We start from the raw sequence: 27,209 nt of genomic DNA, 5'->3' as shown, positions 1-27,209 counted from the left end.
TATATTTGAACGTTTTATTTGCCGCTTTGAAACCTCAAAAATGAACTATTCGGTTTATTTATTTGCAACTTTTACCCTAAGTGTCAGGTTTTTGGGAAGAAATTCATTTAGGACACAGTCCTAAATTGTGCATCAATTCCTTTTGTTCACGTCTCTTTATATATTGCATATTCATTTTTTCTGTTAGTATTTTAGTGTTTTGTGAAAAGTAAGTTTGTTTTTTTTCTGGCATATATAAGTGAGATCAGACGGATTACATAAAACATCTCAAGTTCGCGCAGAAAATATTTTTGGTTAATATTAATTTCTATTCAAAAATTATAAAATGTGCGGAAATTATACACAGAGGCTACTAACACGGTCCAGTATTTTTTATTCCCGTTTTTTTTAAAAAAAAAACATTTTGAACAGTTACCATTTGGCCCCCACTGACTTCTGTGCTTTGGCAGCAATGTGTCCCAGGTAAGCCGGTAATGTTCTTTTGTTGAATTCGATCTGTCGCAATAAAAATTTAGTGTTCTCAGTATAGTCCTTCATGAAAATTTATAACAACTCTGTATTTGTTTAGTCAACTGTTTTATCTGACTGTTTTTGTCTAAATCAAATTGAGGCAACTTTTTGTTTGGAGAAACGGTTAGGCCAGGCTGAATTTTGTTAGGGTGCCAAGAGAGCATTCTCTAAATTGAGGGCAGATCTCTAAGTGCCTTAATAGTCACGGAAACCGCTGAATAGACTGGATTTCATGCCATGAAGCCAAAATTTCTACGCCCATTTTTGCAGCAAGCAAAGGCAGACCATAGCACACTACTCGTATGAGAGCAATGCGTCTGACGTTAGTATGCTATCTTTAATAGCTGCATTAGCTATTGATGAGGTTAGCTATTATTGGCCTTCTCCTAAATTTATCTCTTCACTGTCAACTTTTGTCACAATAATTGACTTCATGCTCACTTCGGAGCGGCTTTTTGTACATGCATTCATGCATTTTTCTGTTGACATCAGTTGCGTGACGTTATTTTTAAGTGTCCTCGAATGAAGTTCGAAGCAATCATTGTCAACGTGTGTCTAATGCAAAATTTGTGCTTGAGCGTTTTTTTCTTGAACATTCTTTTGATTTACCTTCTCGTGTGATTTTTTCAAGCTTGGCTTCTTGATTTTTCGTGACCTAAGTTGCTCTTATTCAGAAATGCAGTCTGTTGTTGAAGCAAATGTGGTTGTAAGATAACATTCAGAAAAATTCAGTAGACCCTGACAGCCGGGTGGTTGAAGCTTCCGTCTGTATTTTCGTAAGTCGAGAGTTCAAACCCCTCCTTGTTAGGAGTTTTGAGTTTTTTGCACTCACGAAATTATCTACGCTAATGCTCCCAGTGGATTAAATGGCTCCGCTTGTCATGCGAAAGCAATTGCTCCGACGTTGGTCGGTTTATGCTTTTTGAACACTTAGGAATTCTTTGTTCCTTTCTTTTGAATAGTTTTTTGATTACTCTTGATTTACTTCTATTCAATTTACTTCGCTCTGTATTTTACTTTTAAAGGCTCTCAAAGATATAGTAATCATAGTCTTGTGGCATTTTATGCAATTGTTTGATCGGGTTTTCGTCTGACGCTTTTAAAAACAACAGGTAAAACATTGTTATCATTGTCCCTGCGCAGTCATCATGGGGCTCTACTGGTCCTTGCAAGTGTACAATTCTATTGTTTGTTTTTTCAGGGATTTATCTCTATATGGTCGTCAACTTTTGTTGCAATCATCGACGTAACGTTCAGTTCAAACCATCTTTTGTTCACGTGTCCACGCAATTTTTTGACAGCATGGCGTGCGTTTCGTTATTTTAATAGCCGCACAGCGATAACTGGGGCTATTATTTGCCTTCTCTTAGTTTCTTTTGTCGTCGCGATTTTTGTTACGACCATATGACGTCACAACCACTTAAAATCTGCTTTTTGTTCATTAGTTCATGCAATTTCAAATGAATTGCTTGCTTGACGTATTTTTCGCTTTTAGTGATGCGAGGTTTTTTTCATTCCCCATGAATAATTTTTTGGTCACATTTGTCTTACCTCACTCTCAAAAATGACTTCGTCACTTTGAAATTGACTTTTATTTACTTTAATTCAAAGAGTTAAGGTCAAATGGACATGTGTCACTCTAAATGACGGTTATTTGAGAGCAGCTAATAGAGGCAGCAAAAACTTATACAGATCTTTTTATCAAAATATAACATATCAGCCTTCAATGAAAAGACGAATTTTTTGATCTGTCTTTTTGACCGCAGATCTACGAAGCTATTGCGGCTATTTTCTGGCAATATGGCAGCTATGTTTTCAATTCACACACTTAGGAGTGCTTTGTTATTTCTTTTGTTTAATTTTTTGGTTGCTCATGATACACATCTATTAAAATGACCTCTCTCTCTCTCGGACTCTCAAAGACACTTGTAATTGCTCTCAAACAAAATTTTTAGCTATTATTTTAGTCCTTGATTTTTTATGGGATTTTTCACCTCATTAGTTTTTCGGACGCTTTTAAAATTGGATGGGATAAGCAGCAAGACTTGGGGGCCTTAAGCTGCTGCGCCGCCTTGATTCAGTTCTGCTCTCTCTTAGTGTACAATTCATCGATTATGCTGAGGGGAGATAAAATCATTTTTAGGCGGAATTTGGACCCCATCCCTCGCAGTTTTGGTGGTTGTGAGACTCTCCGCTCACTTCTTTAACCCCCAAATGAACCCACTTCCTCCAGCTTCCCTTTTCTCAAGCTGCATTAAGTTAACTGCTCGCAGGTCGCTTAAAAGCAGTTCGCCTGACGTTTTCTTACTAGTCTATGTGATTCATGGAAATTGTCCTGAGCGCATATTGTGGCGTGAAGGGTGGTGCTTAATCTTAAATTTTAAACCTGTTTTTTGACTTTTGTAACTTTCTCTTCATTCTAATAATGAGCTGCAAAAGCTTTATAGATGTTGCATGATGTGATCCCTGTCCTAGTTGAGTTGTTCGGAATTTATATTTGAACGTTTTATTTGCCGCTTTGAAACCTCAAAAATGAACTATTCGGTTTATTTATTTGCAACTTTTACCCTAAGTGTCAGGTTTTTGGGAAGAAATTCATTTAGGACACAGTCCTAAATTGTGCATCAATTCCTTTTGTTCACGTCTCTTTATATATTGCATATTCATTTTTTCTGTTAGTATTTTAGTGTTTTGTGAAAAGTAAGTTTGTTTTTTTTCTGGCATATATAAGTGAGATCAGACGGATTACATAAAACATCTCAAGTTCGCGCAGAAAATATTTTTGGTTAATATTAATTTCTATTCAAAAATTATAAAATGTGCGGAAATTATACACAGAGGCTACTAACACGGTCCAGTATTTTTTATTCCCGTTTTTTTTAAAAAAAAAACATTTTGAACAGTTACCATTTGGCCCCCACTGACTTCTGTGCTTTGGCAGCAATGTGTCCCAGGTAAGCCGGTAATGTTCTTTTGTTGAATTCGATCTGTCGCAATAAAAATTTAGTGTTCTCAGTATAGTCCTTCATGAAAATTTATAACAACTCTGTATTTGTTTAGTCAACTGTTTTATCTGACTGTTTTTGTCTAAATCAAATTGAGGCAACTTTTTGTTTGGAGAAACGGTTAGGCCAGGCTGAATTTTGTTAGGGTGCCAAGAGAGCATTCTCTAAATTGAGGGCAGATCTCTAAGTGCCTTAATAGTCACGGAAACCGCTGAATAGACTGGATTTCATGCCATGAAGCCACAATTTCTACGCTCACTTTTGCCGCAAGCAAAGGCAGACCATGGCACACTACTCGTATGAGAGCAATGCGTCTGACGTTAGTATGCTATCTTTAATAGCTGCATTAGCTATTGATGAGGTTAGCTATTGGCCTTCTCCTAAATTTATCTCTTCACTGTCAACTTTTGTCACAATAATTGACTTCATGCTCACTTCGGAGCGGCTTTTTGTACATGCATTCATGCATTTTTCTGTTGACATCAGTTGCGTGACGTTATTTTTAAGTGTCCTCGAATGAAGTTCGAAGCAATCATTGTCAACGTGTGTCTAATGCAAAATTTGTGCTTGAGCGTTTTGTTCTTGAACATTCTTTTGATTTACCTTCTCGTGTGATTTTTTCAAGCTTGGCTTCTTGATTTTTCGTGACCTAAGTTGCTCTTATTCAGAAATGCAGTCTGTTGAAGCAAATGTGGTTGTAAGATAACATTCAGAAAAATTCAGAAGACCCTGACAGCCGGGTGGTTGAAGCTTCCGTCTGTAATTTCGTAAGTCGAGAGTTCAAACCCCTCCTTGTTCGGAGTTTTTTTGCTCTCATGAAATTATCTACGCTGATGCCCCCAGTGGATTAAATGGCTCCGCTTGTCATGCGAAAGCAATTGCTCCGACATTGGGTGGTTTATTTTTTTTTGAACACTTAGGAATTCTTTGTTTCTTCTTTTGAATAGGTTTTTGATTACTCTTGATATACTTTTCAATTGACTTCGCTCTGTATTTTACTTTCAAGGGCTCTCAAAGAAAAGATGTAGTAATTATAATCTTGTGACATTTTATGCAGTTGTTTGATCGGTTTTTCCTTGTTATCATTATGTCCCTGAGCAGTCCTCCTGGGGCTCTACTGGTCCTTGCAAGTGTACAATTCTCTTTTTCGTCGTCAACTTTTGTTGCAATCATCGACGTAACGTTCACTTCAAACCATCTTTTGTTCACGTGTCTACGCAATTTCTTGACAGCATGGCTTGCGTTTCGTTATTCTAATAGCCGCACAGCGATAGCTGCGGCTATTATTGGCCTTCTCTTGGTCTTTTTCGTCGTCGCGATTTTTGTCACGACCATATTTTGTCACAACAACTTCAAATCTGCTTTTTATTCATTCGTTCATGCAATTTCACCTGAATTGCGTGCGTCATTTTCCGCTCCTAGTGGAGCGAGCTTTTTATTCATTCGCGTGATTAATTTTTGGTCACATTCGTCTTACCTCACTCTCAAAAATGACTTCCTCACTTGGAAATTGACTTTTATTTACTTTAATTCAAAGAGATAAGGTCAAATGGACATGTGTCATTCTAAATGAAGATTATTTGAGAGCAGCTAATAGAGGCAGCAAAAAACTGTACAGATTTGAAATCAAAATATAACATACCAGCCTTCAATGAAAAGACAAATTGTTTGGTCTGTCTCTTTGACTGCAGATTTACGAAGCTTTTGCGGCTATTTTCTGGCAATCTGCCAGCTATGTTTTCAATTCACACACTTAGGAGTGCTTTGCTAATTTTTATGATTAACTTTTTGGTTGCTCATGATACACATCTGTTAAATTAACCTCTCTCTCGCTCTCTCGAAGAAACTTGTAATTGCTCTCAAACGAAATTTTTAGCTATTATATTAGTCCTTGGTTTTTTATGGGATTTTCCACTTCATTAGTTTTTCGGACGCTTTTAAAATGGGATGGGATAAGCAGGAACACTTGGGGGCATTAAGTTGCTCTGACGCCTCGCTTGAGTTCTGCTCTCTCTTAGTGTACAATTCATCGAATGTGCTGAGGGGAGATAAAATCATTTTTAAACGGAATTTTGACCCCATCCCTCGCAGGTTTGGTGGTTGTGACACACTCTCCGCTCACTGCTGTAACCCCCAAATGAACCCACTGCCTCCAGCATCCCTTTTCTCAAGCTGCATTAAGTTAACTGCTCGCAGGTCGCTTAAAAGCAGTTCGCCTGACGTTTTCTTACTAGTCTATGCGATTCGTGGAAACTGTCCTCAGGCCATATTGTGGCGTAAAGGGTGGTTCCTAATCTTAAATTTTAAACCTGTTTTTTTTTTTACTTTTGTAACGTTTCCTCTTCATCCTAATAATGTGCTGAAAAGCTTTATAGTTGTTGCATGATGTGATCCCTGTCCTAGTTGAGTTCTTAGGAATTTATATTTGAACGTTTTATTTGCCGCTTTTAAAGCTCAAAATTGAACTGTTCGTTTTATTCATTTGCAACTTTTACCCTAAGTGTCAGGTTTTTGGGAAGAAAATCATTTAGGACACAGTCCTAAATTGTGCATCAATTTTTTTTGTTCACGTCTCTTTAAAAATAATAGTTTGTTTTTTTCTGGCATATATAAGTGAGATCAGACGGATTACATAAAACATCTCAAGTTCGCGCAGAAGTTGCTTTTGGTTAATATTAATTAATAGCCGCCCTCATCTTCTCAGCCGGCTATTATTGCGCTCGTATTTTTACAATTCAAAGAATTTGAATTGTATTGGGGCGCTGTCTTTTTTTTTTTAAGATCTGTTCACACATTTTCATGATTTTTGAAGTCAAATTGGAGTGGTGATTTTGGTCACGCCGAAACAGGAAATGGAGCGAAAAAGCGAGTGGTTTTGCGGCGTGAATTTTTTTCGCTCTAATTTTAAAGTAGAGTGAGAAAACGGTGTTTGAACAAAAATTCGGTTTCTCGCTAGTGGTTTTTTGTTCACATGCGGCAATTTCACTCTGATTTTTACTGTTTTTTCGATTTTTTGGATCGGATTTTTTTCTAAATAGTTTTCCCAATCTATTCACAGCTCATTTTGGACCTAGTTTTTTGTTAGAATCAAAATTACATATCTCACTAGTGGTTTTTTGTTCTCCCTAGCATCATTTTGACATTGATTTTCTGTTTTTTTTTTGTTTTTTTTTCATCTGATTTTTTTTAGAAATGGTATTCCCAATTCACTCATTGTCCGTTCTAGGTCTAGTTGTTTGTTATTTCAATGAAAATTCTTTGAATTGTACGTCAGGACTTGTCCTGCTATGTTTTTTTACTTCGTCAAACTTTTTTTCGCTTTACCATTTGCCGCTTTTTCGACATTTTGCGTGAAATCTTTTTGACTTCTCTAGGCTAGTTTCTCTCTTCTCTCATTCTGCTAAAAGTGAATTTGAACATCATTTGCTAAGCAAAGCAATTCAAAATGAACAGAGTCGGTATAAAAAATTGAAGTCTGAAATAGAAACGGGATAAACCCATAAAGCCCAATTTTAGATGCCCGCTATTTGAACGTCGTTCCTATAAGTCTCAGTTACCAACTCTAATGCTTATTGGTGTTGATAGTAGCCCCTGTAGCCTCTCTCTAAGAAACAGAAGTATGTTCAACTACGAAATGCCATCAAAATAAATCGGACTTAAAAAATATTTTTGTACAAAAATCTTTTTTTTTTCAATATATTCTATTCGTTCAATCCCAATCATGCTTATTGGAATCAACGGCGGCTATTTTCCGGCAATCTGCCGGGTATGTTTTTATATCTTTTTGATCTCTCATTTTGTACAATTCAATATCGGCCATCTAAACAGTATTGTAGTCTTGGGTTTAGAAATCTGGGGTCTTTCCATCATTCCACTCATAACCCCGGCATAAACTCTTTTTGATATCCCCATCTCCTGGTGCCTTTTTTCTCTTTTCCTGCTCCATCAGTTAAAGCAGCTGGTGTTGACAAAATCAGACGCTTAATAGTCCTTTTGGAGCTATTCGTTCGACGTTTGTGGGCTATGTTTTATTATTCTCGATAAATCCTTGTAAATCAATTTTCATTGTTGTTATCCGCAAGCACATCGACCTGTTGAATCTCTGACGGTATTTATAACAAGGAGGCTCAGTATAGTGCGATTGCACCTAACGTTCTGACCCCGCCCATTCACAAGTTTGGCATATCACAAATTTACTCAGTGGAGTAAAAAAAAATGCCTCATTAGATTGATGAAATCTGCATAATTAAGAAAGCGAGTCGAGACAAACAGCAAAATTAAAAAACAATAACATGAATTACATCCAAAACTTTATGTCCATTTAGAAAAAAAAAACTTAATTACAAAGTCAAAATGGCGGCAGATAAAACTAAATCTAAACAAAATAACTTGTACTTCAATGGAAAATATATTGAACCAGTCTCTAATAAGGCTCGGTAACAGTTAGGCAAAAAAACAAAAAGATCAAAGTTTAAAAATTCGCTAATGTTTTTAGAAAAAAAATTATTTCGAAATAATGCAAACCGTTCGATATTAACTGAAAGCACCCAAAGATTTATGATTACATATGTTTCTATAGGAGTGCATTAAGAAGTGCCGTTATTCAATTTTCCTTGCTGTTACAAAAAGAACAACAAATAGAGTCAATAAACGAAAACACATATGTAACTTTCGAGAAAACGCTGTCGAAGCCGTAAAGCCGTATTTTGCCATTAAGTCATATTTTAATTGTAATTTACGAGACTAGGTAACAAAAAGACAAAAAAATAACAAAAAAACGAAATTAAAAAAAATTGATTTTTTTTTATTTTTGAAAACAATTGTTTTCAAAGTCATAAAAACCATGACTATATAGTTGATATTTTGAAGCAGAAATTAATTCAAAAAATTAATCCAACCAAAAGTGATAGTGGAACTGGAGACCTTCCTCGATGCAGTAATTAAGACGTCTGTCAATGGCATTCTGTTGTTCATGAGTCAATTTGTTGTATTCTAGTAGAATCCTTTTCATGTTTTCTAATTAGCATTTCTATATAAGACTTTATTTGTTAGATGTGAGCGAATGCAGTAATAATCATCAGTGTCTTCTTCTGCCCTCTGGAGTTTCGTTACGCTCATATTTTGCAGCGTTTGCATCTATTTTCATGGTCCCAGAACTTTCTCGCAGGTTTTAGTTCTTTGCCTCTCTTTGGTGCAAATTATTCAAAGTAAACGCAGTAATCAGATGTTGAAATTTTTTGAGGAAGCAATTTGATCGTTGCGCAGAAACAGGGGTCCATACTTGAGCAAATGTTATTAGTGACGGACGTATTGTAGTAGAATTTCTAACCTTAGCTGAAAAGTTCAGAATAGAACACTCGGACTGATTGGCAAAAGATGTAATCTGATATAACTGGTCTCATTGCACTTATTTTGCACTTAAATGACGTCGCAACTTGTTAAATTGATTTCAAACGCACAACGTCTGATTTTACACTGCATCTTTTGGGATCCAATTGATCAGTTTATTTAGTTTTCGGAAATTGTTGAAAATCTGGAACAAACTTTAACCACGCGTGCATTGAATTAACCAAAAGATCTGAAGCCAGAAGTTTGAAATATTATAATATATCAATATTTTTAGTTTGAAAAAATTATTGTAGTGGTGTGTCTTTTTGAGCAAAAAGTTTTGCTTCATCGTTTCTATTTTTCTGAGTGACTTGGTTTTTTGCTCTAAATTTTCTGCAGTTTTGCTCACAGATATTTTGAACGACGAAATATCAGAGAAAGTATCAGAACAAAAAAATTTAGGCTGCCTAATCATCTGGTATTATTTTATTCAAAGGAGATGGTTTTTTCTATTTTTTTGGGTAGATATTTTCATTATGATAGTGAGATTTATTTAATTTCGACGTCTAATCAGGATTGGAAATGAAATTTTCAACGCCCGATTTGGGTTTATACTGCCTGATGTTGGAGGTAGAGTTTGAATCAGGGGTCACAATTTTAAGTGCTTCGCCTGTCATCGAGAATCTTGGGGCTGTCTGCATAAAATCTGAACTAATTAAATACCATTCCTGAAGGGCAGCATTTTGAAAGGCGCTGGAAATTTTGGTTGTATAGTGCACCTGAACCATGCAGCAGAAATTTGTGTTACCTAAAATGTATTATACGACTTACGTCCATCAGTTAGGGAATGAGCGCATGTCAGTGTTGTGCAATTGCAAATTTTACCCTAAAAGAGTTGCTGTCTACGCATTCATTTTTAAAGGAACGATTAAATCCTTTCAAAGCTTTTGCACGGAGCGAGAAAGGATTTACAGCAATTAGGGTCTGAATCTCAAATCTTTCTATAATTAGAATCGTTGCATTGTTGCCTCCGTGCTTTGTATTTTGTTTTGAAGGTGAAATGTTTGTTTTGATCAATTAAAAGTTAGCGTTGGTCACGTAAATGTCTACAATAATTGTGCGCTTGAAGCCTGGTGTATCAAGTATTGATGCAATAAAACTTGAAGTTTTCCACCGCTAAGTTCGAGTTGAGATCGTACAATAAAACAGTATTTGTGTAGGTACTTTTGGTTTAAAACGAGAGATCTGAAGTTGAATATGAAGTTCTTTGTCTTCGGTTCCGGCGTGTCTAAGTAAATTTGTTAAGCATTTTTTAATGAGTCTCTTGGTATTGTGACAAAATTGCTATTAAAATGGTTAGAATAAGTTATTATTTAATCAATCACCAGGTCGTTGTGTGCTAAAATTAGGAGCAGGTTTTTCAAGGTGTTTTGACGACAAGAAGCTGTGGCCAGTTTTATTGTCAATCAACTTTGATGTATTCTTTGAAACGGTGACAATTTTGATAATTTGAACTAGTTATGATCTGTTCAAATATAAATTTGGCTAATTTTTGTTCAATTTAAACTTCCTGTTCTAGATTTGATTTCCTGATAAGATAAATTTGATATATTTGTATATGGTACACTCCAATTAAAGGGAAATTTGCAGAACGGCACACTTCGGAAATACTTAATTTAGACGGCAGCTTTTAATTAATCGCACTCGGTAGCTTTTAACTAATCGGTAATGAATCGCAGATGGACATCTTTTTGTCCCCTATATTTTGCACTTGAAAAAGATTCATTTTTGCTGCTCATCCTAAGGACGCGCCGTTTTTTGTTTTCGTTTCTAGCTTTCGTAATTACCAACAAGACCAACATACTTGTCTGTCAAGTTGAGAGCTAATAATTTCAAATTTTTGTTCATTGATGATAAAAAGGACAGTTTTGATGTTGATGATAAGTTTCCGCTTTCTCTTTTGTCTGGTGATAAATGCCCTCGATTAATCGCCGCGAGGTAAGTTCAATCACAGCCGATGACGGATGACAACGACGTAAGTTCAATAAGGAATTGTCAAAGTAAACGTTTGCGTTCTATCGATTGAGGGATGAATTGATTCAACCTTCTGAAAACGTTTTGTAGCTTCCCGTTTATTTTTAACTTTTCCTGTGAAACAGTTGAATAATCAGCAAATGGTAATCGCGGATTTCAGAGCATTTTTGTTGTAGAGAGGATTCTTGCAGATGTTTTGATGTGAAAAAAAACAAAGATGACACTTGAAATTATACTTTCTATAACTAAATTTGTCATAGTAACTGCAATTGTTGCTTAGCCCAATTTAAGTTGGATTGAAATTGGTTGTTTATCTGACTGACTATGTACAGTAGATAGTTTCAAGCAAGCTAGGCCGAAGACCAAACGTAAAAAGCTGCTTCCTGGTTTAGATTATGGGATATAGTCTTATTTAAAAGTTCTGTTCAGGAAAGATAATTGTGTTGAGTGCCAATGTATTGCATCCTCCATTGAGGAGTGAAAATCCCCAGACATCCCTACTAACCACCCCATACTACCACCAACTACCCTTGCTCTCCCATGCCTACCTACATCCCTAAACCAAAAATTGTGTCTGCATTTTCTAAAACTTGTTATAATTTTTGATATAGTTTGTCAATTATTTTTTGTTAATTGCTCTCAAACGAAGTTTGTAGCAATTATATTAGTCCTGTCGGTCTTTTTTTATGCGATTTTTCGCTTGAACAATTTTTCGTCTGACGCTTTTGACTTTTCGTCCTCAAAAACGGGATAAACAGGTAGGCGCCCAGCGGGCATTAAGTGCTCTTAGAGCCTTTCAGCTCTGTTTCAGCTCACTGTTTTGGAGACTTATATTTATACTTATGGTGTGAAGGGCGGTTCTTAGAGGTTGAGACACCTCCCCCCCCACTGTTGACCCCCCACCCCCACTATTGCCTCCATCCCCCACCGCGCTGTTGCCCCCCCCCCCCCCCCCCCATCAGCCCCCGGTGCACCCCCCCCCCCCCCCTGTGACTAGCTACTGACGAAGCCAACCGCTCGCCGTTTGAGAGCAATTCGCCCGACGTTAGTCGGTTATGTTTTCTTTTTCATTGATATTTTGATTTCAGTGAGCTAAATTACTCGTTCACAATTTTAGTGGGTAAACTCAAGTTTCGGCAGTTTACTGTTAAAAATTTTGCCAGACTTTGTCTCGGCAGCAGTTGCTAATGCCAGGCTAGAGGTATACAATGATTTTTTATTAGACATTTTAATTGGTGATGGGGGTGAATAGGATTGTGGCTGCTCTCTGATAATGTTTTTTCAGAGGCCGTCGACTGCAAACACTGCTGGCAACTTCAAAAAATGAACGGTGAACGAAATAGTAAAGGGTAGATTGTAATTTTCAGTTGTGACTTTTTAGAAACCGCTAGCGTCAAACCAGAAAAGGATGTCTGGACAAACTTTGCATTGGCCAGATTTTGTTTTTCTTATTGCCACTGGAATGAAATTACTAATCAATTAAGTTCTAGTTTTCGTATTATGACTGACATTTTTTGACTTTCAAGGCAACGAGGCCAAAGCTAAGCAACTTAGCTATTTTTATGAATTTTTCTGTCCATTCTTTTTAATAGCCGCCCTCATCTTCTCAGCCGGCTATTATAGCGCTCCTATTTTTTACAATTCAAACAATTTGAATTGTATTGGGGCGCTGTCTTTTTTACGACTCGAAGAGGAGTATTGGAGAAGTCATTTTTTTAATCAATTTTATTGGAGTGATTTTTGAAGCGGGAAATGAAACGCGTGAAAAAATTTGGAGTGATTTTGGTGGTGAACAAAAGTGAAGAGCGGAGCGAAAAGAGTGGTTTTTGTTCTTACCGCTGTTTTTGAGAGAGCGATAAATTGATGTGTGAAAAAATTTTCTCTAAGCGAGTAAAATTTTTTTGTTCACGTGCGGCATTTTAAAGCAGTTTTTTTCCATTCATTTTCGTTAAGAGGTTTGGTTATGATTTTGTTTTAATTTTAGGCTGGTTTTGGTAGTGGTTTGAAGGTTTCTGGAAATTCATATGAATTTTTTGATAATTCGTAGGTTTTTTTATGTATTTTGCTGATTTTCGGGTTAATTTTTGCGTTTTTTTGACGATTGTTTTACTGGCTAAAATGGGCATTGAAGAAACCCCTTCTACTTGAGCAATATTATGATAACAATTGGTTACAGTTTTGTGGGCAAGAATTATTTTTTTGTTGAGAAATATGACAAAGAGTGGCGAAATTTGGAACTATATTTATTAATTTTTTTTGCATTTTTTTCGTTTTTTCTATTTTTAGCTAAGTTTCTTTACCTATTATGAATTGCCTATTGTTTTGCAAGCATCTGTATACGCTTTTGGCGGAAGGGAATTTTTCTTTGGATTTATATGTTTATTGAAATACTAAAAAATTTAGTAACTTTTTCCAGTTTTTCAGTGAAAGTTGTTTTTAAGAGCTTTTTTTATTAATTTAGCCAAAAGTTTTTTTTCAAAATTCAGATAAGTGGTTTTTGTAAGTACTAGTTGTTTTGATGAAGTTATTTTTGGCAGAGTTAGTTTTTTCGGGATCTCAATTTATAAAAAAATTTGATCAGATTTTTCATCATATTTTAGCAGATTTGATTTTATTGTTTTTAATTTTCGTTTCATGACTTTCAAGATAATCATAAATTAGTGAACGCACGTTTTTTTATGAGTAGTTGGATGGCGTTCAAATGGATTTTCACTTCGAGTCGTTTCCGGAATTCTTCCGGCTATGTTTTTTTTTAAGATCTGTTCACACATTGTCATGATCTTTGAAGTCAAATTGGAGTAGTGATTTTGGTCACGCCGAAACAGGAAATGGAGCGAAAAAGCGAGTGGTTTTGCGGCATGCAATTTTTTCGCTCTAAATTTACTGTGGAGTGAGAAAACGGTGTTTGAACAAAAATTCGCTTCCTCGCTAGTGGTTTTTTGTTCACATGCGGCAATTTCACTTTGATTTTCACAGATTTTTCAATTTTTGGATAGGATTTTTTTCTAAGTGGTTTTCCCAATCCATTCATAGTCTGTTCTAGGTCTAGTTTTCTGTTTAGTCAATGAAAATTCTTTGAATTGTACGTCAGGACTTGTCCTGCTATGTTTCTTTACTTCGTCGAATAAAAAAAAGCTTCGCTTTACCTCATTGTGCCGCTTTTTCAACATTTTGCGTGATATCTTTTTGACTTCTCTAGGCTAGTTTCTCTCTTCTCTCATTCTGCTAAAAGTGATTTTGAACATAAGTTGCTCAGCAAAGCAATTCAAAATGAACAGAGTCAGTATAAAAAAATTGAAGTCAGAAGTAGAAACGGGATAAACCCATAAAGCCCAATTTTAGATGCCCGCTATTTGAACGTCGTTCCTATAAGTCTTAGTTACCATCTCTAATGCTTATTGGTATTGATAGTAGCCCCTGTAGCCTCTCTCTAAGAAACAGAAGTACGTTATGTTCAACTACGAAATGCCATCAAAATAAATCGGACTTAAAAAGTGTTTTTGTACAAAAATCTTTTTTTTTCAATATCTTCTATTCTTTCAATCCCAATCATGCTTATTGGAATCAACGGCGGCTATTTTCCGGCAATCTGCCGGGTATGTTTTTTTGTTTCGAATGTTATTACTGGTCTGTAATTAATGGCGTTATCTGAACAATGACCAATGGCGTTATCTGTGACACATCAGTAATTTTAATAATGTTGGAACCGCAGTTGGGAACAACCCTACCCAATCATGATTATGTGCATCTAAAAGCAGATTCATGTATATCAAATATGTGAAAGTGGTCATAAGATTTATTAGTGATTTTTGTTTTGATTAGGGTAATTTCCTCGATTTTCTCAAAATGATCAAAAACTATCGTGGGGAAATATTGTCGAGTTAACAACGGCCCTAAAGGCATGTTTGCAATGTACGACAATGTTTTGACGCACGCGGAAATGACTAACTGTTTGTGTTCTCTTATTTTTAACAACTGCGCTCTAACCTGTCTAACGTAATTTAGATTCAGGTTCAATTTTCTCTGTCTGGTTGGGTGGAGACTAAGGTTTTACTTTTGATGTTGCCTCCGCTATCACTAATGCTTGTTGTGATGACGTTCTATTTTGAGCCATGCATGAACAACAAAGGTGCTCGGCGTTCTGAAATTGCCCGCCAAGTTCTGGTCCATCCCATTCAAACTCTAACTGCAAATTGCTCGATCCGTGAAAAAAGATTCTTTTTCTACAAAATGAGAATGATTTTCGAATTTCCCTAATTAACAACTTCATGTAATAGTCTCAATGTAAAAACAACAACAAGACACATGAAAAAAATTATTGCTAATGAGTGATGAACGACTTCTGCACTGAAAAACTATAAGAAGAATTAACTTCTCTTCTTTTTCGTTATTAATTGCTCTCAAATGAAGTTTGTAGCAATTATATTAGTCCAGTTGTCTTTTTATGCGATTTTTCCTTGACCGATTTTTCCTCTGACCCATTTGATTTTTCGTCCTGAAAAAAAAAACAGGATACACAGGTAAATCACGGAAGGCATTAAGTGTTGGGCACTTCTCGTAGAACCGCACGCCTTAGTAGTTTCTTAGTATGCGATTAACCGAAATTGTTCATCATCATTGTGAAGGGCTGTTCTTAAAAGTATTAGAAGTGTAAACCCCACCAACCTTCTCCCGTCCACCCTTCTCCTCTCCTCCAGCCCCCGTTTTTTTCCATCCCTCTCCACGGGCGCTTGACCAACCCCACCTGGTTTGAGACCAATTTGCCTAACATTAGTCGTTTATGTTGATTAATAACCAACGTCAGCCTCTCAACGGCTTTTATTTAGGCGCTCTCCGTTTTTAAATTCGCTTTACCTTTTGATCACATTTTTTGTTTTACATAAGTGACAATTTTCACGTTTGACTTCTGACTTACCTCACTCACTGTTTCAATTGAGCGGATTTAAAATTCTTTCACTCAGTAAATTGCGTAATGTAATGAAGACGGTCAAAGTCAAAAGATCAAAAGAAACGGGATAAGCATATAAAGCCCGGTCATTAAGTCATAGTGCATTAGGGTATCAAAGTTCATTAAAGCGATTGCTAACTGGCATTAGTATTATGCTTACTAGCGTTCAGTTTAGAAGCTGAATTAAGTGTAATTTTAGAATCTAACCGAACATGCAGAATTTGCACTCCAAAGAAAATTGTGACTTCGGAAAATTTGGTTTCAATCACAATGTAGGTCAACGGCGGCTATTTTCCCGCAATTCACCTGCTACCATCTTTAATGCATATTGGTGTTGCTACTAGCCTCTCTATCCTCTCATTATTTAACAGGAGTATGTCTAACAACAAAATGAAGTCAAAATAGTTAGCACTTGAAAAAATTTTTCGTACATCTTTTTTCCCATTTTTATGTTCTTTCAATCCCAATGTAGGTTATGGGAATCAATGGCGGCTATTTGCCGTCAATCTGCCGGTCATGTTTACTTTTGATTAAACTTTTGGAAGATGGTTTTATGCGGAGTTTGTAATAATTAATACGCGTTTGTCACGAAGATGATTTCTTAAAATTGTCACAAAATTGAAATATCATCAAACTAGCTATTTTTTAACGGTCGGTTTGGCAAGGTTTTAGTGTCACTTGTAAGCTCCTGATTGATCTGTCCTCTTTTTTATTATAGGTGCGAAGCCTTAACCGAACGTAGCTGTACTTCGAAACTCTTTGTTTGCGCTCTTTTCGGCTATCTTTTTGTTTATTTCACACTGAACAACAGCTTAATAGTCAAGCTTATTTAATGACTTTAGCGATGACCATTTGAGTGATGACATTTTGATCATACATGACTTACATCTCTCAATGAAACAATAAAAATGACTTAGTTTATAACTATATAACTTAGTTTTATTTAAAACTATTTGATTTCAAAGAAACTAATTTGCGTACTTAAGGCCGGCCACTGGATGAATTTCAAGCAGTATAAATATTCTAGCTATTGGTTTTTTCATAATTTTGTTAGCGACATCGATAGCACCAACTCCAATTTTTTAATCAGAGTCTATATAATTTATACGGCAAGCAGATCTATTTCGCAGCTATATTTGGCAGTACGACGGCAATGTTTTCTCCCCGAATTGAGATCGAAGTGTTTAATTTAAACACGCAAACTGCAGTTTGTGTTTTTATGTGTACTGGCAATATTTGCTAAAATTGCGAAATTGCGAAAATTACAAAATTGCGAAAAAAAATGGTATTAAATAATAACACTGTTGAATTTTGTATTACAGTTGTTATAGTATAATTGATAGTGCTGATAATAATGACTTTCTTGCTTTACTTCGTATGCATCAATTGTTCTTTTGACCATTTGAGAGCTCTTCAAGAATTCAAACTATCTATGTAGTGCGGACGTTTCTTTAGCTCAATGACTGACTCCGTTTATTATCATTTTTGAGCTGTGTAGCATTCTTTTAATCATTGGTGTAAGCAAAACGTCGAAATCTTTAGCTGATTTTTTTGATTTTTTTTTACTTAGGAAAGCTTAGCGATTTATTTGATGCCAAATTCAACCATGAAAACGGAGATTGAAAACTTGAATTTTCGAGAGTAGAACAAATTTTTCGTTTCTTCGTTATCAGTCGGTAACTTTTTTTAAAGGTTTATTAAGGTTTCATGGATTATGACTTGATGAGCTTATTGATTAATGAAGCGAAATAAAAGGTTTTTCTGGCCGCAAAGAGCAGCACAAAAGTTAGTTCAGTGGAGATGTTGTTAATTTGTTTGTGTGTGTTGTTTAGATGGAGAATGATGACGTAGTGAATCCTCTGAAGGGCACAGTGTCCCTCTCTTGCAGCCTCTATCCCTTCTTCCAAATGGAGTTCAAGGGATTCCTTGTAAGTTACAGACCTAGCAGTGGAAACAAAATTATTAGGGCTTAAGTAGTGGCGTAGGTTCCATCATCACATGAAATATCTGTTTAATCTTGTTGACATAAAAAAATAATTGTCCTTTGCGAGCATTCCTTTAGGAGATCTTTAATGAATATCGTGTCTTAGTTTATTGGGTAATGGTAACGGCACTCTATGCATGAGAAAATATACTCGCGAATTTGAATTGATATCAATCTCTTGCTGTTTTACATGTATAAATATAAATCATGTTCTTTTTTCAAGATAAATTATGCGCCGAAACAATTGTTCAAAGTTTCCTATATGCTAGACATAGAAGCATAGAGAACTGCTGTTGCAATGTTGCTTAGTGATTGAGTTGCCTGATTCTTGGAGTTTTTTTGCAACAGCAATTTGATGGTTTGGAATCAACATTTTGCACAGGCTTGAATTTTGGCTATTTTGAATTCGAGAGCTGATTATTCACTTTGACATTCAGAAATTTCAGTTGCTTATCAGGGTTGATTTTGGATTAAGTACCAATAAACATGGCAGATAAAGGGATTGCACAGACAGGTTATAGCTGAACAGCAGAGGTTGTTTTGTAAAATCAGTTTTTTTTATGTCAAAAAGTTTGTTGTGCTTACAATTTGTGTTGTTGCGCCAACCATTACGTTGAAAGCGTGTTTTTTTTTGTATAATTCAATGGCTCGACAGAATTTGTTAATTATAAAAATGAGAATTATGGAATGTGACCAGGGTAGAAAGGTTAGATATGGTCATTATTTGGTTCATTGTTTGTTGGTATGCTGAGGAACTAATGGATAAGAATAAACCTCGGCTATTAATGGCTAGACATGACGTAATTATCTGATAATTCTTGAATAGAGTATTGCTAAACAGATTGCCTTCAGCATTAATGGTTAAATATAATTCACAAGGCGGTACAATAGAGGGTAAATGGAACTTGAGTCGTAAAAAGGATTAAATTTGCGGCCCCTCAGACAAGGATTACTTGGAAAGATGGAAAAACCACGTTGAGATTACAATCAGCAATTAGTCTATAATCAGCTAGTAATCCAAATACCTAGAGAGGGTTTAAAGGCGGGAGTTCGTGACCTAGCTGAGAGCGTGTTTTATTATTTGTAAGGATTTCAGTGGCGTTGTCTGGGGGTTGAATTTGACATAAGTTTGATTCTTTAGATAAATTGTTTTTGAGAATACTTTTTCATAGACTGAATTTGGGCTTGATAATTTCCCATGGTAATAACTTCGTGTTCATTAAAATAGAACCAGTGCCCAAGTACTTCACTAAATCTACAGTGAGTGTTGAATTTTAATTCTCGATTTATATTTTTAAAAATAACACTTAGTAACAAAGTCAAAATAGCATCAGATAAAACCTGAACTAAACAAATTAACTTGTATTTCACCAGGAGCCTGGTGGGACATGTCCTTAATGAGACTAGTTATCAGGTCGTTAAAAAAGATGAAAGGGCTGAAAAGATAAAAACTAAATAATTGCAAAAGCCATAACAACCGACCTTTAACAAAAAAAATTAACTCCTTAGGAAGACAACGGGACCTGCCATTAGAGAGTTTTATTCTTAAGACTAAAAATAACAATAAATGACTGCAAGGCTCAAAAATTCTCAAATAGTTTACGGAAACACACACTATTGAAATAATTAAAGTCATGCGCGTTTAACTGAAAGTGTTACATTTGTTCAATTGGGCCTCATTTGCAGATTTATAGGGACTTTTTGTTAGTGGACTATCCAAAAGATCAACCAGAAGATTGACCAGTGTCGAAAACTCAAAAAATTATTACGAAGACTCATCGTGTCAAAGTCATTAAAACATCCGTGAAAACACACAACCATTAGAGATAATTGTTTGCTTCACAAGAAAGTGGATCTGACCTGTCATTAATGAGACTAAGTAACAAGTTAATTAAATGAAGGAAAAAGGGACAAGTTCAAAATTGACATGTTTGAAAACAAGTAAATTCAAGTTCATTGAAATCATCAGCTATCAACTGAAGGTTTCAAATGAGCTCATTTATCCCCTCATAGAGAGTTATTCGGAAGTGTCATTATGCAGAATATGTCAAACGACTGCAAACAGATAATCAAATAGTGAGATAGAAAATTCAAATAAAAATTGCATGAAAGTGTTAAGAAAAGTGCAAATAAATTGACTTTGAAACCGTATTTTTTTCTGAAATTTTATTTGTTCAGTTAGGCGTACATTGCATTCAGCGCCAATGTGACCTGTCTTTGATGCGATAATTTGACTAGTAAGTAAACTATTTGTAATTGTTGGGATAGAATAAAATGCAATGTTTTTTAAGGAAAAACGTCGCCGGAATACAATGCATTCTTTTTTATAATAAAAATCCACGATCAGACCAGAACAAGCGTAATACTTAATTTGGCTAAGCAAAATTATGATATAAAACAACAGGGTGCGTTTTGGATAAGTATTGATTGAAATAAGCGAACGGCGAGAAAAATAATTTCAGATCACTTTAGGAGTAAGCGGAAGCCAACTGATTATACGAAGTCGTGATCTGATTATACGAAGATTTTGTCATCACTTTTAGGTCTCGCCTCTACTGTCTGCATATTTGGACAAAGTGTGCTGAAAGCAAATATTTTGTGCCAATTTTCATTAACAATGGCTGGATTTTCCAAAGTTCAACTTTCGAGAGCTTCTTGGCAAAAACGAAGTTCAAAATTATCTTAGTACTATAAAAAATCAGATCAAATAAGTTAGATATTCTACGTTTGATGGGCTCTCTAAAGGTACCTTTCACAACTCTCCACGATGAATATATCTATCGGCCTTGTTGACTGAACAAAAAATGAACCCATTTGATCATATAGTTCCTGCCTCACTGAGATCAGGTTGGAACAAAAAGAGTTTTTCAAACAGCTTGAAGAATTTATTGTTGTGATATATGTCTTTTTAATGTAACTTACTATCTTAAAAATGGTTAAAGCTGGCGTGGCTGTTTGACTTTTAACTATGTCATGATGAGTGAAGAATATTTATTCTAAAAAACTACTAATCTAAAACTACTCTGATAGTTTTCATACAATAATTGACTTTTTGTCCTCACAAAAATTTTTTGTTAGCAGGGAGTTATAAAATTTAGAAAATATATTTAGCAGTTCGCAGGACCCGTCCGCAGTTCCTCTGTGCCGACAAAATCTACTCCCAGCTACCCCTACCCACCTCATATATACCCTCCGACAACCTCTACCCACATAGGCATACCTATTTTCATTCTTCGCTTAAATTGCTCCGTTCGAACTTATAAAGCAATAACTCATTCAAAGGAATCTAAATTTGGTTCAGTTGAGGTAGAAAAATTTAACCAATATCGAAAATATAAAAAAATCCTCAAGCGCAATTGGGTACGCAGATTACCAATTTGCGTACTGTGAGACTTGAGTGAACTTCTTGTTCAGTTCTTTCTCTGGCAAACACCTGTTATCTTTTTCATTTCCATTTAGATGGAGGGAATCAATCGTTGTAATTTCTCGCGATAGGTGAAAAACTTCTTTCCGGAAGTTTTAAGCTGATGCAACTGTATTCGACAACTCCTTATGCCCCAAAAATTGTAAAATATCCTTCTTTCAATTATAATTATTAGAATCGGTTTTAGCTGCTTTCTCAATAGTTTTAAATTTTTGTAGCTTCCTTTGTAGCGTTTAGGACTAACTGTCGATCCTCTCGATTGTGCGAGACCAGACTTTTCCGTGATCTGAATTCTCTCTGATTCGCAATTGTAAGCAGCTGGGCAGAATTATCGGCAGTTTACTACTAAAGGTTCATTGAAAAATGCGCCAAAATGAGTACCATTTTATCATCTGAAATCCTAATAGTGGTCAATAGTAAGCTCTTATGGCATCATATGAGACCCAGAAAGTTGTTTTTGTCTCCACGGCTACAACAAGCTGCAATTATTTCCCCTCCCTGGCATCTGAAGCAACTTATATCGGGCGCGCTCGTTCTTTGATTGTTTTCTATATTCCCAAACGGGATGTTGCATTTTTTATAATTTTAATGAATTATGGAGATGAGCTTTTTTAATTACCCTAGAACGAAGTTTCAAGTAACTGTTGTAAACGTGTTGGTCATTTTTTATACAAAATTTTTGCATGACCATTTTGTTTTTGTTCTTGAACATTCTTTGACTTATCTAGTGAATTTTTCCCGCTTCTTTTCTTCATTTTTGAATGATCCTATTTGCTCTCGTTCCGAAGGAAGTAAAGGTTGCTGTTAAAATAAACGCGATTGTAGTATAGGAAATGGCCTGGGTCTGATAACCGAGTGATGGATACTAATGTCGATGACTCCGTAGTTGCGGGTTTGAATCCCCACACTGGTCGGATATTTTTTCATCCGTAAACAAAAATTCTTTTAGTCTACAGCCCTTGCATTAGATTGCACCACCTGTCGTTCGAGAGCAATTCAATTCTATGTTTTCTTATAAATATTAGTATCAACTTTTAAGGCCTCCTTGAATTGATATGGTTCATTTGGCTCGGTTCTCCCTTGTCTCAACTATGGAATAAACCACAATTTCTAAACTATGGAATAAGCTACGGAGTTCATAGCAATTATTGTAAACGTGTTGGTCTTTTTTATGCAGTTTTTTGCTTGACCATTTTGCGTTTTTCTTCTAGAACATTCTTTGACTTCTCAAATGACTTTTTCACTCTTTCGTTCTTCATTTTTGAGTGGTCTCTATTGCTCTCACTCCGAAGTAAAGCTTATTGCTAATTTAAAGTCGGTTACAGATTAGCAAAAATAAGGGCCTGATAGCCGAGTTGTCAGTGTATCAGGTTATGTATTGGGAGGTCAGTGGTTTGAATCCCGGTGGGGTGAAATGATTTTCTACCCGTCTGTCGTTAGAGAGCAATTCTTCCGACATTAGTCGGTTTATGTACTAAAAAGTCCTTTAAGAGTTTCTGACAAGTGTGCTATTATTGTTTGGTGGACATAGAAATCTATTTGTCTGTTTCTCAAAGACCATTCGAACATCGCGCAGTTGACTGAGTGTACTCAATATTAAGCCGAAACTAGAGTAGTAGTGACTAGTTTTGCCGTTTATATTTCCCGTTCTTTTTGGTTCATCTTTTTAAAAATATTTTAGTTCATAAATCGGTTTGAAAGTTTTAAGTTATATTAACGGTTTCAGAAAGATGAAAAATTATTCAGGTGTAGAATTTAAGAATTATATTTTTTGTACAAAAGGCTCAATAAAATTTAGTTTGAACATATATATTCGAAATCCTAAGAAATCCTTTTTTCGGTTTTTATCATCTGCAAGTGTAAAGATTCAAGATGACTTAGAAAAGATTCCTGTGTGTTAATTCTTACGCTAATTTTCGTGTTAAAAGCTTTACTTCTTCGTATTAGGTCACGTCAATGAATTCATTATTTCAACCTGAGTTTTCACCAGCCGACAAGAGAAGAGTGGAGACCAAATAGCACTCCACGTAGGAAGTTAGGAGAAGTTATGGGCGCTATTCGGTGTGGAAAATTTTTGCCTGACGTTTTTTGTTCTTGAATGTGCTCTCGTTCGCTCCAACGAATTGACTTTTTGTCGAAATGAATGGGATAAAATGGTAACCGTGGGGCATTAAAAGTCAGTGTCTCTTCGAGGCGCTAGCTGTATGGTTCACCGAAAGCTGGCGAGGAAGCGAAACTGGCGAGGTCGAGAGCAATTCATCAGTTGGAACCTTATTCAATAGCTGGTTTATGCTTTGAAATGTAGAAGCTTTTTGTTATTGAAGTTTTTTAAGTCAACTCTAATCTCTTTTTCAGACTAATGAGGACTAAAGTGTCAGTTTTCAAATTGGGTCGTTTTAAAATTTTGCATCCCATACTAGTTTCTTAAGGAAGAGGGTAATGCGATTTTAATTTGCATGTCCCTGGAACTTGTTACATTTTATCTATCATAACTAATTTTGCATCCTAGTCCGACCTTTTATGGTTAGGGGTATGAATTACTGCAGTGGACAGGAAAACTACCAAAATAGGATGTTGCCTTTCGGCATCATTGCAAAGAAGGAAGTGAAGGCCTTAGCTTAATTCTTTTCTAATTTCCCATCTTGCCTTTCCGTTTTGCCTTTTTTGTGTTCAACGGAGATGAACAAATGCCAATTAGTTCAAAGCATCTACACACCACTATTAGTTCAAGAGAAGTATGCTATGTATGTCCCTTCTTTCTTCGTAGTCCTCGTTTCAACGTTTTGTTCACGAGTTTTGGCCAGAATGAGTATTTTAGAGGGAAAGAGGGAACATGTATTCAATACTGTCAATGATCTTATAAGTGGGTTGGCTCAATTGTTTCAACTGGTTGCTGAGTTAGGGCACAATTCGATGATTTCTCGGGAAAGTTTTGTATTGGACTGTATTCCTATCAGGAACTGTTTTCTGATTGCGTAAAGTAACAAATTGTTTTCTTGGTATAAATTATATTAATAGCTCTCTAACGAAGTTTGTAGCAATTATATTAGTCCTGTCGGTCTTTTTTCGCTTAAAGGTGCGTCATTTTTTGATATGCTAGTTTTTGAGGTCTGGTAATTTCATCCTGTCAAGCAAATTGTGAATGCGTCATTGTTAGTGCTTTCATAGATTTCTGGCATCGATTTTTTACTTGTAATTTTTGACCATTGAAGTAACTTTTGAAAAACGTCAAAATATCATCCAATCCGAACTGATTTTGCAAATTGTAATGAGAATGTTTAAGTCCACCGCATCTAAAGCACTGGTTAGATGTAGACTAATAAGTCAAACCACTTTCTTCTCCGCAATATTTCCGACAGAAAAACCAAGAAACGTTTCTGGAATGCCCCTCTCGGTAAGGTGATTGATGAGCCGGCCAAACAGAATTGTTAGAAAAATCACTTTTAAATTTCTTCAAAACTACTTGCTCAGCATCTTCAGAAAATACAGTGGTCTATAACTCTCTCTTAAATTTGGATCTCCTTTTTTGAAGAGCGGTGGCAGATTTTCAATTCGTCAAGAAAACAACAGTACTAAGAATGCAATTGATAAAATCTTTCAAGAGGCATGGCTGGCTCTTCATTTGAAATTTATAAAATCATTCGGTGACGTAGAATTGGAGAAATCTGTCTGATTTTTTTCCATCTCTATATCAGCCGCCAAAAAAAAACCCTGGATTATTAATTGTGTCTTTTTTGGCGTTTGCAAGTTGCTTATTAATATCGTTTGCAAGTTGCTCATTAATAATATCGTTTGCAAGTTGCTTATTAATAGCCGCCCTCATCTTCTCGGTCGGCTACTATAGCGCTCCTATTTTTTTACAATTCAAAGAATTTGAATTGTATTGGGGCGCTGTCTTTTTTTAAAGATCTGTTCACACATTTTCATGATTTTTGAAGTCAAATTGGAGTAGGGATTTTGGTCACGCCAAAACAGGAAATGGAGCGAAAAAGCGAGTGATTTTGCGGCGTGAATTTTTTTTTCGCTCTAATTTTAAAGTGGAGTGAGAAAACGGTGCTTGAACAAAATTTCGGTTTCTCGGTAGTGGTTTTTTTGTTCACATGCGGCAATTTCACTCTGATTTTTACTGTTTTTTTCGATTTTTTGGATCGGATTTTTTTCTAAATGGTTTTCCCAAGCCATTCACAGCTCATTCTAGACCTAGTTTTTTGTTTGAATTAATTTTTCATTTCTCGCTAGTGGTTTTTTTGGTTCACATGCGGCATTTTGACATTGATTTCTATTTTTTCTTATTTTTTATCTGATTTTTTTTCTAAAATGGTTTTCTCAATTCACTCATAGTCCATTCTAGGTCTAGTTTTTCTGTTTAGTCAATGAAAATTCTTTGAATTGTACGTCAGGACTTGTCCTGCTATGTTTTTTTACTTCGTCGAATAAAAAAATGTTTCGCTTTACCTCATTTTGCCGCTTTTCTCATTCTGCTAAAAGTGATTTTGAACATCAGTTGCTCAGCAAAGCAATTCAAAATGAACAGAGTCGGTATAAAAAATTGAAGTCAGAAGTAGAAACGGGATAACCCATAAAGCCCAATTTTAGATGCCCGCTATAAGTCTTAGTTACCATCTCTAATGCTTATTGGTATTGATAGTAGCCCTGTAGCCTCTCCCTAAGAAACAGAAGTACGTTATGTTCAACTACGAAATGAATCGGACTTAAAAAATGTTTTTGTACAAAAATCTTTTTTTTCAATATCTTCTATTCTTTCAATCCCAATCATGCTTATTGGAATCAACGGCGGCTATTTTCCGGCAATCTGCCGGGTATGTTTGTCTTCGATTTCTGGTAATTTTATCACTTTTAGTTTAAAAATTTGGTCAAATGTCATAACAAGTTTTTGTACATTCGTTATTGAGATGACTGATATAAGCAGATCGGGTAATTTTCAGCAGATTGCTTCAATTTTCCGATAGCGATGCAAATGTTACCTGATTTTCAGCAGTTGGGTTCTTGTATCGACGTTCCGTTTTTTGTTGTAACCTCTTTGTTAAAAAATCTGAATCTTCGAAATAACGTCGACGATCATAACTTCTGATTACTTCGCAAAAAACCGCTTGTTGAGAATTTTCTGAAGCACGCTAAAAAATTTCAAAACTGTCAGCAATTTTTTTGTTCAGAAAATTTCAGATGAGGAGCTTCACCGTCCATGATTTTATCGAATTTACTCCTAAAAAAACTCCCAACACTGATGGCTTTTGTCACACACCGTTGTGCAGATTAAAAGGAAAGAAAACAATGATGATCCGAGGGACCTTTTTCTATCCCAAAATCCAGTTTGTTTAAAGTCCCAACTACCACATTCTAATACATTGCAACTACTTATGGTAGGAACGTGAATCAAGTAAGAGAGATTAAGTTCGCGAGAATAGATCTAAGATTTGACGAATGGTTTAAAAGTTTATTCAGAGGATTGTTGAAGCCACACAGCTTAGGCAATTTTTCAAAAAAATCTCTCAATGTTCCATCTGTTTTTGACGTCATTTTCAAGTTATGACATTTAGAAGACGAAAAATTTGATAAGACATAATAGCGTTCACGAGAATTGATGAATGTCCGTTATTCAGATACAATAATCTCTTCTAAAAATATGTAGTTGCAAAGGTGTCCCGCTTATTCATCCTTATTTGTTCAACCCCCCATCATTTCACCACGATTATTTCACCCTCTATCATTTCACACCGGATTTAAGCCTTCGACCATGGCTTGCGAGCCATGCCTCACCGACCCGTGCGACTTGATATGAAACTATCAAAAACAATCATGGGATTAAATTATTCGGTTTTTCATGAGAAATCCTGCTTGCAATGCAAACTGATAGTTTATGGGATGAAATAATATTGTGTTACGATATGCGTGCTCAAATGAATAGGGGTGAAAAAGAGTAGAACCTTTTTCGCACCTTCTGACTGGTCTTAGGAA

At 35.7% G+C, this 27,209-nt stretch overlaps 5 protein-coding genes across 6 annotated transcripts in view; 3 read left to right on the top strand and 2 right to left on the bottom strand.

Annotated features, from left to right (window-relative positions):
- Positions 1 to 27,209, top strand: part of LOC142342672 (failed axon connections homolog) — a 548,023-nt gene that overhangs the window by 359,136 nt on the left and 161,678 nt on the right. The window lies entirely within an intron of this gene.
- LOC142342673 (failed axon connections homolog) overlaps positions 1 to 27,209 on the top strand; it is a 546,280-nt gene that overhangs the window by 359,136 nt on the left and 159,935 nt on the right. The gene's annotated exons all lie outside the window — the stretch shown is intronic.
- LOC142342670 (cleavage stimulation factor subunit 1-like) overlaps positions 1 to 27,209 on the bottom strand; it is a 518,885-nt gene that overhangs the window by 334,743 nt on the left and 156,933 nt on the right. The window lies entirely within an intron of this gene.
- LOC142342671 (RNA-binding protein Musashi homolog 1-like) overlaps positions 1 to 27,209 on the bottom strand; it is a 452,119-nt gene that overhangs the window by 267,977 nt on the left and 156,933 nt on the right. The gene's annotated exons all lie outside the window — the stretch shown is intronic.
- LOC142342661 (uncharacterized) overlaps positions 1 to 27,209 on the top strand; it is a 147,040-nt gene that overhangs the window by 65,831 nt on the left and 54,000 nt on the right. Inside the window, exon 9 of the mRNA XM_075394121.1 lies at positions 17,658 to 17,753. Coding sequence (XP_075250236.1) covers positions 17,658 to 17,753 — 96 coding nt within the window. The remainder of the gene's footprint in view (positions 1 to 17,657; positions 17,754 to 27,209) is intronic.

Source organism: Convolutriloba macropyga, chromosome 7 (genome assembly GCF_964194025.1).
Source record: "Convolutriloba macropyga chromosome 7, txConMacr16.3, whole genome shotgun sequence".
NCBI lineage: Eukaryota > Metazoa > Xenacoelomorpha > Acoela > Convolutidae > Convolutriloba > Convolutriloba macropyga.
Note: the sequence above shows the minus strand (reverse complement) of the source record. Positions and strands in the feature narration are given on the sequence as shown.